The sequence below is a fragment of the Pararge aegeria genome, chromosome 19 (assembly GCF_905163445.1).
Source record: "Pararge aegeria chromosome 19, ilParAegt1.1, whole genome shotgun sequence".
Taxonomy (NCBI): Eukaryota; Metazoa; Arthropoda; class Insecta; order Lepidoptera; family Nymphalidae; genus Pararge; species Pararge aegeria.
In genome coordinates this window covers 11419918-11435748 of record NC_053198.1, presented here as the reverse complement: position 1 = coordinate 11435748, position 15831 = coordinate 11419918, and the positions used below count along the sequence as shown (strand labels likewise).

The window sequence follows — 15831 nt, the reverse complement described above, 5'->3', positions numbered from 1 at the left end:
AACTTAAAAAGGTATTGTTATCGTAAGGCGACGCAACGATAAATTTACACCCTACATTTCAATCTCTTGCAGCTACTTCTTCTGCCAGAGGTTGCCTGTGAGAGATTGCTTGCAAGATTTTTGTTCTTTTATTTTGTTTATTCTTTATATTTTTGTATATTTTGATGTTCGTGTGCAATATTGTGTTTCTTCTTCCACTTCTTCCAAGGATTGTATTAATAAATGTAACATAACGTTTAAATAGTAGTGCAGTTTGTCACACTTCAAATCAGCACCTTTCAAAAGTGGCAAAATAGAAAAGGTTAAAGCCCCTTCATAAAACACGTGGGGTGACAAAATAAAACAAAAACCTTACAACTTTAATTCGGAAATATATTTTTTTATTTTATAGAATTCATCACATTATCATTATATAATATAAACTTACACATCTACACCAGATTGCCACAAATAACAGATTCGATTCAAAACAGAATAGACAAAATGAGCAAATGCAACATTTTAACACCAATAATTCAGAATGTATGTCTAATTTTGAGATTATATGAATATTTATAGTAAAATCTGAACATTTAGAAATGTCTGACAATAGTTGGGCGTAGTAAAGCGAAAACAGTCTTAACTTTTAAGTAAAAAAATGGAGATTAGGTGTCTAGTCCACTACTTCAGCGAAAATGTTTTGGCCTGCAGTCATTTATGTAATTAATTAATATACTTATTATAGGTTCCAACCTCCTTTTATTGTAACCTGCTTTAATGCTGCTTTAAATAGACGTGTTGAAATAGTATTTTGTACAGGTAGTTAGATACGTTATAAGCCCACAAATTAGTCACGAGAAAAAAATGTTCCATACCCAGCCGTTCTAGCGGAAAGCACACTATTATTTTTATTCCACTACAAGTTACCCGACTGCAATTTCCTGGTGGTGAGCGATTATGACATGTAAAGGATTTATCAGTTATATTAAACCCATGCCCATCGGTTTTTACGCGCCAATGGTCTCGAAACGCTAAATTACTCGGCGACACTTTAATGAATCCTCAAATTATCGAACAGGGAGACTCATCTCATAATTCACACCACAATTTGTGTCCCAATGGGCCAGGAAGGTCGCCGTGCTTAACTAGCATGTAACTACATTGTCAAGGCCATCAATTTTTCATAAGTCATACGTTTACTGGGACCCTTACGTACCCAGGAGCCACTACGGGCTAGTGAGTGGCTATTAAAACTTTTTGACACTTCAGCTTTGAGAATGATAGATATACCTCTTTTTAAATAAATATTCTTATTTTACATTCCAATTAGAGTTATTATGTTTTGAATGTTTTTGCTTAACTAAGTCCTACGTCTTCACTTTGACGTTTTGTCTGTGGACCCATCAAAAGCGAAGAGTCAGTAATGCTGATACACATTAAAGAGCTTAATAACTACGTGAGCCAAATATGTATATTTTATTTTACACCTATGCAACATCGAAATAACAAAATAATTCGCTATTATACATTACAATATTCAAACCTAATAGTCAATTCAGTCATATCTACACGATATAATATATAAATGTTAATTTTATGAGCTTCTAACAACCTTGCTCCAATATTCATACGGTACACAACTACATGCAAAATTTGGACTATTTTTGCCTGTGCCAAAAATAACTAACTGCCTTTGCACTTGCAAAAAATAGTCTCAATGAATAAAATATAATTTAAAAGTAACACATTCTGCAAACTATTTATTTAAATTTATATTTCACATGATTTTTAAGAAACTTTATTTATATGATAAAGAAAAATAAAACGATATCTTACTGAAAATTACTAGAAATATACTTTGACGTCCACCAACAACACGAGATACGTGTGTTGCCGTATTAACTAAAAATATTTATAATATACCCAAAAATTTTTTAGAAAAATTTTCTACATATAGCTGTTAGAAAAACTACAGCACTTTAATAATATTAAACTTCATTTAGTTGGCTGGGTAGAGATGCCTACCTTTTTTATGGATAACTTGACAAAATTACATTGTTTGGCCAGTTTTATATTAAATTTGGAGATATAATTAACTTTTTGAAACCCATTTAAATTACAACATGGTTAAATTTAATTATATCTTTAATATTCAAAAGTACAATTTATCTGCTAGCGTAGAAAATCTATTTTATATAAATATATCTTCATTGAAATTTCAACCATATTACCTAGGCAATAGAATATAAATTATGTAATTGCTTCCAACTCGCGTTAATACCGTAAGTTTTATGTTTCGCACGGCAGGCATAAATATCGTCGTATTCCACATGGAGGAACTGATACTTCTATAGACTGCCGATGTGAAAGAAAGGGATAGAGATATACTTGAATTAACATAATATAGGCTTCATTTTATTTCTAAAAGTTTTAAAGGCAATAATGTGTTGATGTTTGTTTTTTTTATAACTCATCTTAATGAAATTTAGGCCTGTTTTGACTTAGACTTTTAAAATATCAGTAAAAAAATCATCACTCATACCTACTCCTGTACACGGACATCAAGAAGCGTTCATCGTTTGCAGTGTTAATATAGACGGTGTCAAATATTATATTGACATATTTAAGTTTAAATTGAGCTCATAACTACAAATTGCATGGGCACAACAACAATCATTTAGATAAATTCAAATATTTAACTATTAAATTTAGTTATATAAAATTTCAGTTCTATTAAAGTTTCATGCTGACGATAATATGCCACTTAATACAATTCAAACATACCGTTCCTAGATGTTAAGTTGATTTTACAATTAATAAGAATAATTTGCAACAATGTGACGCTGTTTTACTTTTTATTACTATTCGTAAAACAGCTTCACATTGAGTTCTAAACTCAAATGCGTGCCCCAAGATAATAACTGTCCACCCATTTTATCGTTTGATATCATTGAAACTATCTTTGGCAACATTTACCGTCCAGTATTAGTTTTCTTAAAACATATCTACATTTCAAATTGAGAACATATCTACATTTCAAATTGAAGCCCTCCTTTTTTTTAATTTCTGTTAAAGTTTTCGCATTCATAAATATCGGCACGAGTCGTAAGCACGGATACTTAAACTCCACTCGTAAACCTGAGGCCAGAAATTAACAGTACAATTTAAAAAAAATAAGTCTTATAAGGAATCAATCAATTTTATTTTCTATAGGAGTAAAGCAGTTTTGTTATCTTTTATCTCTTTATTCAGAGACTTTAAAATTTGGACTGCCGAGGTTTTGTTCCTTAGCTCCTCTGTAATAAACCATCTTCAATAAAATGGCAGATTATAGGGCGGCAATATGTATGAAAGTATGGTTTCGCAACTGCTAAGTTGGATTACGTTTTTATTATTGTTTCTGATACGTACTGCTAGGATGTGGAACGCCCTCTCGGCAACTGTGTTTCCTGCCACGTATAATTTGAGTACCTTCAAGGCAAGAGTGAATATGCTATTTCTAGGCAAGCGTGCTCCTAACTAGACCTCATCATTGCTTTCGAACGGGCATGAATTTCGCAGGCATGAATGTCCACGCAGTTTCACGGCAGTGCGTTCGACCTTAATACGAACGTCGAAGAAAAGTTTTGATGATGTCACAGAACTGTATTATTACCACTGGACAGGATACTGTCACTTTGTTTTTGTTTTGATTTGATTGACGCCATTCTGGCGCTGTAATACGAGTGTCCAAGGAACTAAAATTAGATTAGCTAAAACACTTATTAGTTCCGAAGAGAGCGCTTCAAATGGGGGCGAAATTTAAGCTGTAATTTGGCAGTTCAGTGAGTCAAATTTAACGAAGACAGCTGTTTGTAGAGCTTAGTCAAACCTGGCGGGAGTAAAGCACCGGACCATTTTTTAAACCAGTGACCCCGCTTTCATAGATTCAACCCCAGTTTTGCGTACACGTACACGCTTCGCGCCAGTAACTGACGCGTATCCGTAGTGCATTTATCGCAAATTTGTTTTCTGCCTACGTCAAACCTGTGTACACCAGCAGAAAATGCAGGAATTACTGGCCGCGTGTAAAAAGGGCCAATTGTGGCTTGTCTTTTAAAATGGCGCCAGCCTTGATTACGTATAAACCATGCTTTATTGTCAGTGGTCAGTGACCTATGTTATGAGTACTAACGACGCGTACCGATACATACAGCAATAAATTCGTTTAATCTACAACTAGTGAGTACAGTCGCAGTGCAATGTCGCATAGGGCCGAGCTTCACGGCTGTATGGGACGATTTGGTGACTGTGGTACGACAACGGGTGCGGGCGTTGCGTCCAGGTCGCACGCGGTCAATAAGCGTACCAGCTCGTCGGGAGTCGGACCGCCGTCTGGTACGGGAGATTCTTCACCTTCACCTGTTAGAACGGAAATAACGTTTGTAAAGTTTCCTACGTTCCCTTTGAATGAATATCTGCAACATATTAAACCACCAACTCGCGTTCGATAAGCGTTGGTGGGTATATAATCTAAAACCGTATCTCCCATGAGAGAAGAGCCCTTTGCCCAGCAGGGGACGTTAATAAGCTGTAGATGTGAAAAAAATGCATACGGAATATTGTATATAGATTAACAAATAATAACAATAATAAAAATTCTATATTACACACCAAAAAATAAAACATAATGCATAAACTGCACTGCTTTCTGAGTCCAAGGCCGTAGATTCGATACCAACAACTGGAAAATGTTTGTGTGAACGTGAATGTTTTTCAGTGTCTGGGTGTTTATAAGTATTTATGTATATTATTTATAAAAATATCCATCAGTCATCTTAGTACCAATCACACAAGCTACGCTTACTTTGGAGCTAGTTGGCGATTAGTGTATTGGCGTAATATATTTATTATTATTATTATAAACATCTTAAAAACTAAACTCGGGATTAACTAACTATCCTGTGCCAAATTTGCGAAGAGTTGTTGAGCCGAATATACTAAATTTTGTTTCCTAAATACGGCTTCACAGCAAAACCGATCTAGACAACATTTTGTATTGAAACAACTTGTATATTGAAGGAACGAAGCCTTTTTTTTGGCGTGGTGGAAAAGCTTTATTGCTGCCTCCGACCCTTGGGCAGGACGGAGATTATGTGGGACTCCGCCCTCTAAAGGGTTATACCCAAACTAAAAACCACCACAGCGTGTCCAAACTAATGAAGCCGAAAAAAAACGGAAAACACATGAATAAACGCCATAACTTTTATCATTAAAAAACAAAAGCAAAAAAAAAAAATCTTAATTTTGCCGCCATTTATGTAAAATATGATTAAAAAAAACATTTAGTAAACCAGCTAAATTTCAAATCAAGCCCATATTTAACATTTATCGAATAAAAACCTACATACCATAAAAAAGACATTTCTTTTTGGTAGTTTTAAACTGTCAAATGTATGGGACAAAACGTAAATTGTGTTAACATCCCTCTTGTTTTTGATGCCCCGTTGGTGATGCCCTGTTGCGAGTTTATTGGTGAAACTGGCCCTATAGCTTACATAACAAGTTAACAGTGTAGGTATACATACCACCACCATTGCCACTACTAGTGGTGGCGCTGGCGACGGCCTGCAACGTCTTAGCTGCCTTGTCTATGGGCCCGGTGAGGTCCCACATCTGCGTCGCGCCGGACCTGTGCCCGCATAGCAACAGCCTACGCGGCCTCAGTGCTCCCTCGCACTCCGCTACCACGAAGCACGATACCGCAGAGCCGTCCACTGATCGGATCGTGCATACTCTAAAAATATATATATTAAATCAATGTTTCCGAAGTGAAAACCTCTTTAGGCGCGTTGGGAGATTTTTACTAGGTATATCACTTATAGTTATTTAGGGAATGCCTTTTGACGGCCGCGACCCTACTTTCTGAGTCCAAGGCTGTGGATTCTATTCCCGCAACTGGAAAATGTTTGTGTGATGAGTGATTCCTATTTCATGTTTATTATAAGTATTTATAAATAAATAAATAATAATTTATATACTACGACAACGCACACATCGGCATCTAGCCCCAAAGTAAGCGTAGCTTGTGTTATGGGTACTGAGATGACTGTTGAATATTTTTATGAATAATATAGGTATATACTTATAATATACATATAAACACCCAGTAACTGAAAGACATTCATGTTCATCACATTACATTTATGTATGTTATTCAAAAAAATATTGATCCGCCATAACACAACACGCCTACTTTGGCGCTAGATCACTCCATAGCTGAGTGCCTCATGTACTCGCTGGTAAGATGGGAACTACAAGGCTATAGGTGATAACGTCCTCTCATTAAATATATAATATGTATTGGCGCTAGATGGCGTTGTCTGAGTTGTCGTTGAATATTTTTTTTTAGGTTCGCTAGGTTCACCGATGACCTTGACAAATTTGCTGCGCATTGCGCCAGACTAGCGACGCGTAGTAATGTGGCTTGTTTACTTGTATACGCATATATAAACTAATACATTGTATATACTTTACTATAATAATATTTTAATGGGTAAACGACTGATTCCATTTCTTTTATTCTAAATTTTGACTTCCCGTTTTTTTTAGTACTACTAACAGTAGAATCATAGGTTTACTTTATTGATTAATAATAATTACAGAAAAATTCTGCAAAGCATATAGAGTTGTATACCTATATTATTTTTTGAGCATTTACATAAGCACCGCTTTTTGTTATTGTACCTATACTCCTTCCTAAATCTGACTTCTAAATCCTAATCTTAATCTGTACTCTTTTGTATAAGAAAGTGGTTCCTAATACACATCTTTCTTGTTTTATTTATTTACTCGTACCTACCAAGGGTATGAATTTGTTTAGTATTCGAAAGACAAATTCGGGAGTTGATTTCTTTATTATATTTTAACGTTAACGAAGCGTTTCTATAGGAAAAGTATCACCAGGTAAGTTTAGGCCTTCCCTTACATGCAATTTGCTTTTATTTTCTATATTTTAAAGTAGATTGGTGCACTCACCTTTTCCCATTCGAAGCCAGTCTAACGTACAATGTATCCGTATCGGGCACAACTTTTTGGATAAATATCTGTTCTTCGTCCTGCTCCCCGTATGGACCTAGAAATTAAGTTAAGAAAAATGTTATAAAACTAAGAGAAAAGATTTCATGTACAAAAAAAACTTTCCTCAAAATTGAGATATTAGACTGGCGAAAAAACCTAAATTTGAAATGTTTTCTTTTACGGAGATATAAAACAATTTATCAAAATCACATCAACCTATTACCAGCCAACTACTGAGAATGGGTCTCCTCGTACAATGAGAAGGGGTTACGGCCGTAGTCCACCACGCGAGCCCAGTGCGGATTGGTGGACTCAACACACCTTTGAAAACATTATATAGAACTGTCAGACATGCAGGTTTCCTAACGATGTTTTCCTTCACCGTTGAAGCAAGTGATATTTTAATTACTTAGAACTCGAATTCGAATTCGGGAAAGCGAAATCGAGCTGCTAGCCACTGGGCTATCACCGCTTCAATAATTTATTAATGCACACAATACACTGGTTAAAATTGTTAGGATTTCCGACGAATGGGTAACATCTCCGATTATTAAACTACCCCTCAGGAATCACAGGTGAAACATGCATAGAACACAATTCACTGGTTAAAATTGTTAGGTTTTCCGACATATGGGTAACATATCCGATTATTAAACTAGGGTAGTTTAATATTTTTTAAATTTTAACCAGTGAATTGTGTTTCATGCATGTTTCAACTGTAATTCCTAAGGGGTAGTTTAATAATCGGATACGTTACCCATATGTTGGAAAACCTAACAAATTTTAACCAGTGAATTGTGTGCACTTTAGGAATTACAGGTGAAACATCCATAGAGCACAATTCACTGGTTAAATTTTTTTAAGTTCACCGACATATTATGGTTAACATATCCGATTATTAAACTACCCCTCAGGAATCACAGGTGAAACGTGCAAGCAGTGGCGTGCATAATACGAGTTATAAATACTTAAGGGTGGGTTTTTTTTAACTCTTACAATGCCTATCCTTAAGTTTTTAATAACTCGTACTGGAGGTTTTCTTCATTTTATATCACCTGCATACCCTGTGCATACACTCTATGCACGCCTCTGTGTGCAAGGATCAACAATCACACTGACATCACGCTAAAATAATGTTAGCATAAAGAAGGGGTTTTTTTTTAATAAATAATGTTTTTTTTCTTACCACAGTCATTATGCGGTTGAGCAGTTGGTGCTTCTAAAGCTAAAACCTTGAAAGCTGCCTTGGGCGTTGTTCCGGGCTGAGTTGAGATCATTCCTCTAAAGCGGGTCACTCGCCACGACCTCACGTGATTGTATTCGCTGCACACCGATATTAAGTAGTTCTCTGATAGAGATACCTGCGGAATAATAGCTCTGATAGATGCGGTACAATTACAACTTGGGCGAAACAGTGATAGCCCCCGGTGGTTAGGACTTCGGCTTCACTTTCGGGTGCCGAGTTCGAATCCCAGCACTCAACCGTAACTTTTCTAAGTTATGTGCGTTTTAAGTAACTAAAATATCACCTGATTCAACGGTAACGGAAAACATCGTGAGGAAACCTGTTTGAGAGTTCTTATTAATCTTCTCAAAGACGTGTGATGTTCACAATATTCTGTACTAAGACTAAGCTAAGCATTGGCTTGTTCTTAGATTGGCTTAAATGCCAAAGTCTTCTTAATTGCATGTACTTTGGTAGATTGCCTAGGCGGCCTTATCGCTTAAAAGCGATCTCTACGCTCTTAAGCGATAAGGCCGCCTTATGTACCTATTCTTTCCTTATTTCAATTGTGTTTTTTTCTTTGTCCTTTGTGTTAAGTGTATTTGATTTGAAAGAACCGTCTATTTTAGTGAAGGTAATGCTTAGAACAGATGCTAAGCGCTTACTTGGAATAAGCCATCGTTACCAACAACTATTTAAGTGGGCCTTAAAGTAGAACCTTTTTCATAGGTAACATTTATAACTTTTCATGAAAACGAAGCGTGAAACGTTTGTCTGCTACCTATTTTCTTACATTACTTTTGTTGTTCTTTGTTTTTTTTTAAATCTCACCTTAGTAACTGGACTCTGATGAACGGTGAATGTTTGGAACAGTTGGGGACCGTGGCCGACAGTCTCTGGATGTTGCACGATAACGCGTACCGAGCCATACCTTGTCCCGTACGCTATTTCTATCCAGTTACCGCATAAATCTATAGAGAAAAAAAATATCTCGGCGTTATTTTTTTTTATAGTTATGTTTTGAGCCTATAATTTTGTAACAAAAGATTCTTGAATTAAAACTTATTGAATTTCATTTGCTATGTAACGTATTGCAATAAATAATAAATGTTTCTATATCATGCTTTAGTCAACAATACGAAAATCCAATATAATCTATTTAAGTATACTATTAATCTTTGTGCGTAATTTGGTCAAGACGATAAAGGAGTATGGATTAACCCAAACTTAACAAAGAAGTTTTTATTTTCAAATAATAAATTACTTTATTTTGCTTTGAAGCAGCATTAAAAAAGCTAATGAAAGTAGTTGTGGAAGATAACTGATTTCTTATCAGCACGTAATGTACTAAAGAAGAAGCAATGAAGTTAAGAAAAATCTTTCAAGTATGTTAGACTGGCGTGGAGAGTACATGATTGTCTAAGTGGTAATTCATAAGTCAGTTATGGAGTCCTTATAAAATATGAACAGCCTAATAAGTAACTCTCACTTACTTGTTTTTGGCGTGAGATACACGGAAATTGCTGTGATTGGTTCTTGGTTGGGGTCCTTATACAGCTGCGTTACGAGGAGATCATTGTCTTTCATTCTAAGAGGAAACTTTTGCATGTCTGAAAAAAATAGTAGTTTCTTAAAATACTAAAAAAAAGGCTATCAAATTAATGTTAATGGCTCAGAGGATCGAACTTTCTGGAGTTATGATTATGCACCGAAAAACGTAGCGTTGGTTGTTAAACAAGTTTGAGCGATGATATCCTTACCGTACTAGGTACATGTAAAACGGACGTCCGTTCAATATCGGAGAAAAGTGTATTCGATTGTTCTATCAAAGCAGATAAGTAATATTTAGAACGACTTTCATATGTATCTATCTACGATTAACATATTAGAACTTTTATAAGGTTCTTGATTAGTTCTCCCTCAGCGGTAGTAGCAGGAATGCTGGCAGAGGATGAAGCATGGAGAGCGATGGTCTCTTTCTGCGTGATCGTAATGGTTAAAAAGGAGGCTGCCGAGCGCGATCGAGAGTAAGTCGCTTCTTCTCGGAGACGACCGAGGCGGGCGGATGGCAAACATCGCCCAATTCCGTCTGATCAATAGTCCCAGATGAAGGGACATCGGGTCGTGTCGGACAGGAGTGGGCTCTTGCCGTTCAACATCAATTTACACGACCCGGGTAGGACAGCAGCTTGCCGTAGCCCATAGCGAGGCAAATAAGGTTGGGGGAATATTTTCTCCCGGGACGAGCTCTTCATGTACGAGGGAGGCACCGATGCGTTCTTAGGAGATCCCGGAACTTCAAATTATGTGCCGAGGTGATCCTTGCATGCGTTGCGATTGCTGAGTCTAGTTTTCCACTTACCATCAGGTATGCCATTTGCTTGGTCCGACAATTATTAATAGTAACAAAAAAAATTACAAGAGTCATCAGGTTTTCCTGAACACACTTCCAATCATAGGTCAAAAATTGTAGTCCAGAATTATAACGCGCGATCATGAACTTTACGTCTCTAGTGAATAATTGAACTCACCTATATAATTAATAGCACCTGTTGCAGTACCAAGCAACAGGAATGAGCCGGCTGTATCGTAAGTTGTGAGATGAGCAACGTCTTGCGTTTGCCAGTGCTGGGTGCTCGTATGCCATACTCCAGCTTTGCTTCGGCTTCCAGCGCCGCTTAGCGCCACTAGTTGTGGACCTACGAATAGCAGATGTTCTACGCGAACACCCAAATTGAATGTACCTAAAATACAAAACAAATTCAAAATTCATTTATTTCAAGTATGACTACTTTATAAGAACTTTTGAAAAGTCAAGTATGTCTGTTTGTAGTGACTCTACCACCGGTTCGGAAAGCAGATTCTACCGAGGAGGGCCGGCAAGAAACTCAGTAGTTGCTCTTTTCCAATATCAACATTTTCAATCATTTTTCTATCTCGAAGAAGCGAAGCAGGCTGCTTCCAATCTACTTTGTCATTAAGAAATTATAATAGACTAGCGTACCCAGCCCGCTTCGCCGGGCTAGATTTTGCTACATTTTATAAAAAGCTGTATTTGACAGTTTGACAGTTCAAAAATATGAGTGCTCCGGTCGTCACCAAACTTTAGAGGATTACTCGCCAGGTCAATCCGGAGCTTCCCTGAAAGTTTCATTGAAATCGGTCCAGCCGTTTCGGAGCCTATACGGAACTTTCTCTTTTATATATATATATATATATATATATAGATAGATTAATAGATAATTATAATACTGTGTGTACATTCATTGAGTTATTGGGAGGACACAAAAAGATAACAATGAGAAAACAAAAACATATAGCGTGAGTTTAGTTTATTGAAAATTAACTTTCAATTAACTGATATCCATACTATTATTATAAATGCGAAAGTTTGTTTGTTCTTCTTTAACGCCCTAACTAAGCAATCAATAGACTTGATTTTTGTCATAGAGTTAGTGGAAAGGACGGAAATTTACATATGCAATTTTTTATCCCAGGAAACCAACCCACGGGATCTGTAAAAAACCGTAATAAAGTCAAACAACGACCGTGTGTAATAGATAGTTTGAACGATAAACTAAAGTTCCAATATCAATACGATCTATTAAGAGTTTTTTTTTTATAATATGGCATGGCAAGTGAGATTCGGAGTCACGCACGCAGGGTTTCGTTCCATGATCGATTAAATCGGCAAAAAAATCAAGTCTCTTAAGTATGGTAGCCCCTTTTAAATATTAAGTTTATACTGTTTTTTTAGTATATGTATTCGTTATAGCAGCAAGAGAAATAAATATATCATTTGTGAGAATTTCAACTGTCTATCTTTCACAGCTCATGAGATACGCCTTATGAAAGACGGACAGACTGACAGACGGACATATCCTTTGGGTATGGAGCATTAAAGAGATAAATACAGATAAACAAAGAAAGATAACTTTAAAAAATAACTTGCCTATTAAAGTTCGTCGAACCGGTTCACTATGTGTGGAGAATGCCCATAATCTGACGAGGGGTCCACTGGCAATGCCCAGCATTACGTCGGTGCCCGTTGTGTTATTTCCGCTAGATGTCGCTGAACCACCAGTTTTAGCGTTTAAAGCTATTCTCTCTATTACAGAGTCTTGTACTGGCGATTGAAATACTACGTACCAACCACAGGAGTCTGTTAATCTAAAAAAAAAAAACATTAAAAACAATTTTTATCTAAGAACACATCTGCTCACAGTCGAGGACTGATAATAACAGATAAAAAAAAAATCACTACTTTTATCGTGGAATGTAAGGAGCCTGTAGAAAAGGTGCAGATCTCCAGTGTACTGCTGCTTTTAGATTGTGAAGTCAGCACTAAACTACAATGCTGCCTGGTATTAGAGATGATGTATTCTAAGTTGGTTAGTGCAAACTTGGTAAGAATGAGGTGTACCATTAAACTGTATTGGCAACTTGACAACTCTAACTGGTACAGACCCATGACAATGTGTCAAGGTCAACCAAGAAATGTCTATCTTATTTCAAGGTTTACTAAGTTTTTGACGACCTTCCTAGCGCAACGGTGAGCGCTGTGAATTTAAGTGAGAGGTCCCGGGTTCGATGCCCGGCAGGGGTATTTTGAGAATTTATAATTTCTGAATTTTCTATGGTGTGGTCTGATATGGGGCTTTGGCCGTGGCTAGTTACCACCCTACCAACTCTAGTGCGATCTAAGCGATTTAGCGTTCCGGTGCGATGTCGCGTAGAAACCGATTAGGGGTATGACTACCACACCCCCTAACAGATACCATCGTAGACTGTGCTGACATTTACCACCAGGTGAGATTGCAGTCAGTTCAGTCGTACACTTTGTTGGGGGATCAAACAAAAATAATGCACTTTCGTAATATTGTTATATCTTGTTCTTCGAATTGAGTACCAGGATGGCGGATTGACGCAGTGGGTAGCGACCCTGCTTTCTGAGTCCTAGGTTGTGGATTCGATTCCCACAACTGGAAAATGTTTGTATGATGAACTTGAACGATTTTAGTGTCTCGGTATATTATAAGTATTATATTATTACTACAATATACATTATATTATTCGTCAAAATATTCATCAGTCATCTTAGTACCCATAACACAAGCTACGCTTACTTTGGGGATAGATAGCGATGTGTGTCTTGTCATAGTATATTTATTTATTTAAGTACTAAGGAAGAAACCAAATACTTAAAACTTAGTTGTACCTGTAACCAGTCACAAAGTGTGTGTACGCAACAGCCACCCAGTTGTGATGTGCTTTTATTATTTGTACTTTCATATTCTCCTGCCAGGTATTAGCTGTAAGAAAAAAAATAAACAATCTTCATTACAATCAACTATAGACCATTTTCAGTAATGAAGGTAAAAAGCAAGTTGTTGGTTGCAACTTCTGCCTTTTTATTTCATTTACCTAAACTACCACCACTATGTAATAGCCAATAATAATGTTGAAAATTTCCTCTATAAAACTAATCTAACCCACAAGAACTGTTCATTATTCGGGAATAATAATTAGCCTTTTTTATATTCAGCCATTAAACAAATATAAACAATAATAAATTATCAACATACTTTCAGGTGGACGTAATCCTTTGTGACTGTCTGTATTGCCCAGTGAAGCAGCTCTTGAATGACCCCTGCCGCATCGACTAAAAGAACATAACATGGTATTTTAAAAATATATAGGTCTTTTTAAAACCTTTTTGCCTATTCAATAGAAGGCTTACAATGAGATGACATAGGCTCAGATAGATATATGAAGATTCATAATTATTATATTATTAGCTTACAGTGCATTTAAATAGGAGTAAAATTAGATGGTTGATAGATGACGGAATTATGCAGGTTAAAGCTGGAGCATTTTAATGTATTGAAAGATTCTGCAGCATAAAAATATATCACAACTTTCATAAAAAAAGTAATAAATTAGTTGATGAAGCCTTTTTTTCATGATGTACCTCAACTGGTCCTGTGAGGGTATCCTGCCAACTGTGCGGAGGTCCAAAGAGGAATTTCTAGAATGTGTCCGATTAGCTGCTACATCTGTATTTGAGGCTGTTGAATTTTTTCTTGAAACATTGCTGCCATTTCTTCCACTACTGTTTGGTAGTGGACCATTCACTGAAATAGTAAATTCAAAAAATGACTTTTAATTGCTTATGTTTTCTTTCATACCACAGATTATTTTTTGAATAATATAAAGATAGTCTTACTACTTCTTCATGTTTTAGAAATAGAGTGTGACAATATTTAGCTAGGGTAATAATTTATATAATTATATAATATATAATTCTACAGTGAATTATGTTACAGACAAACAATTACAAATGTAATGAATAGTGAATGTTCTTTTTTAAGTACATTGAAATAGAAATAAAAGTTTTCTACATTTGATATTAATGAACTTTTTATAATCTATGTCTATTGCATTCTCAACACTACAAATAAATATTTAAATGGATTGTACCATTGTAAATCTCTTAATTGAATTAAGTACCTTTCTGACATTTTAATTAATGGACTTTAAAATAATATTTAAATGTCTTATGGACTTTAAAATAGTACTTAATAAACATAGTCTGACAACTTACATGGTGGTGGAAGATATCCGTAAAACAGCACATCCCCGCAAGATGAATGGTTCATTTCATCGCACAGAGCAAGCCTCCTGCTCAGTGGAGTGATACCAAAATAGTCACACTCATGTCTAAGTGATCTTATGTTTACATTAGTAAGGTCTATGTCTCTCGTCCTTAAGAAATTTAAAATTAGACCGAATAGATTTGGATCCCTGTCAATAAATATGGCTCCAGTTTCATCCCGCACCGTGGGTATCCGACCACTCAGGAGGGCCGTGAAAAATGTATCCGGAACCCATGTTAAAGTGTGCCACGACGTCGAAAATCTACAGGGAAGAACGCTTTTACAAATCACAGTACGATGGTTTATCAATTGTGTATTGGAAAAGAGTTAAAAAATTGAAAGTCTTTTGAAGACAAAGTAAAAGGTAAACACAATCCGTAAAGAAAGTAAGAGCGATTTTATCAAACTTGCCTTGTACCACCGATGTTTAAGTTTACAATTTCTTGATAGTTAGACATTTAAATAATAAAAATATCTCTCCGAAAACTGTATGGTACGGGATATTTAAAATTTTAAACAAAATTGGTTGAGACTTTCGAAAATAGTTCATTACAAACTTGACGTGACAGATGTCAGTCGGCAGCTGTGAGCACTGAGAGCAGCCGTTAATGATCACAGATTGCTGTTTCGGCCATAAGTCAAAACAAGGAGAAGAGCAACTGACCTCTATTATACCATAGGCTATTATACCTATTACTTATATGAAAAACTTGTATAGTGACTTGTAACAATACAGAAGAATGATAATTATTGAAATAATCCTACAAGAGATATTATAATCGTTTGTATTGTAAAGTATTTTCCGTCTTTTTACCTAAGGACTTCTGAAATTTAGAGTGTAATTTATTTTCCATCCTAATTCAATGCAATCAATTTCTAAACTTGAACACACTATTATTAGTTATTACATAT

The 15831-nt window shown here is 35.9% G+C and overlaps 1 protein-coding gene across 1 annotated transcript; it reads right to left on the bottom strand.

Annotated features, from left to right (window-relative positions):
• Positions 1 to 371: 371 nt before the first annotated feature.
• LOC120632032 (BTB/POZ domain-containing protein KCTD3) lies at positions 372 to 15489 on the bottom strand. Its single transcript, XM_039901789.1, has 13 exons — positions 15331 to 15489; positions 14868 to 15181; positions 14235 to 14397; positions 13849 to 13925; positions 13482 to 13575; positions 12216 to 12433; positions 10795 to 11007; positions 9757 to 9873; positions 9095 to 9234; positions 8225 to 8399; positions 6997 to 7093; positions 5547 to 5755; positions 372 to 4380 (listed from the first exon to the last, which is right to left on the bottom strand). The coding sequence occupies exons 1-13, from the start codon at positions 15375 to 15377 to the stop codon at positions 4241 to 4243; spliced, it is 2004 nt and encodes a 667-aa protein (XP_039757723.1). The 5' UTR covers positions 15378 to 15489; the 3' UTR covers positions 372 to 4240.
• Between the last annotated feature and the right edge of the window lie 342 nt (positions 15490 to 15831).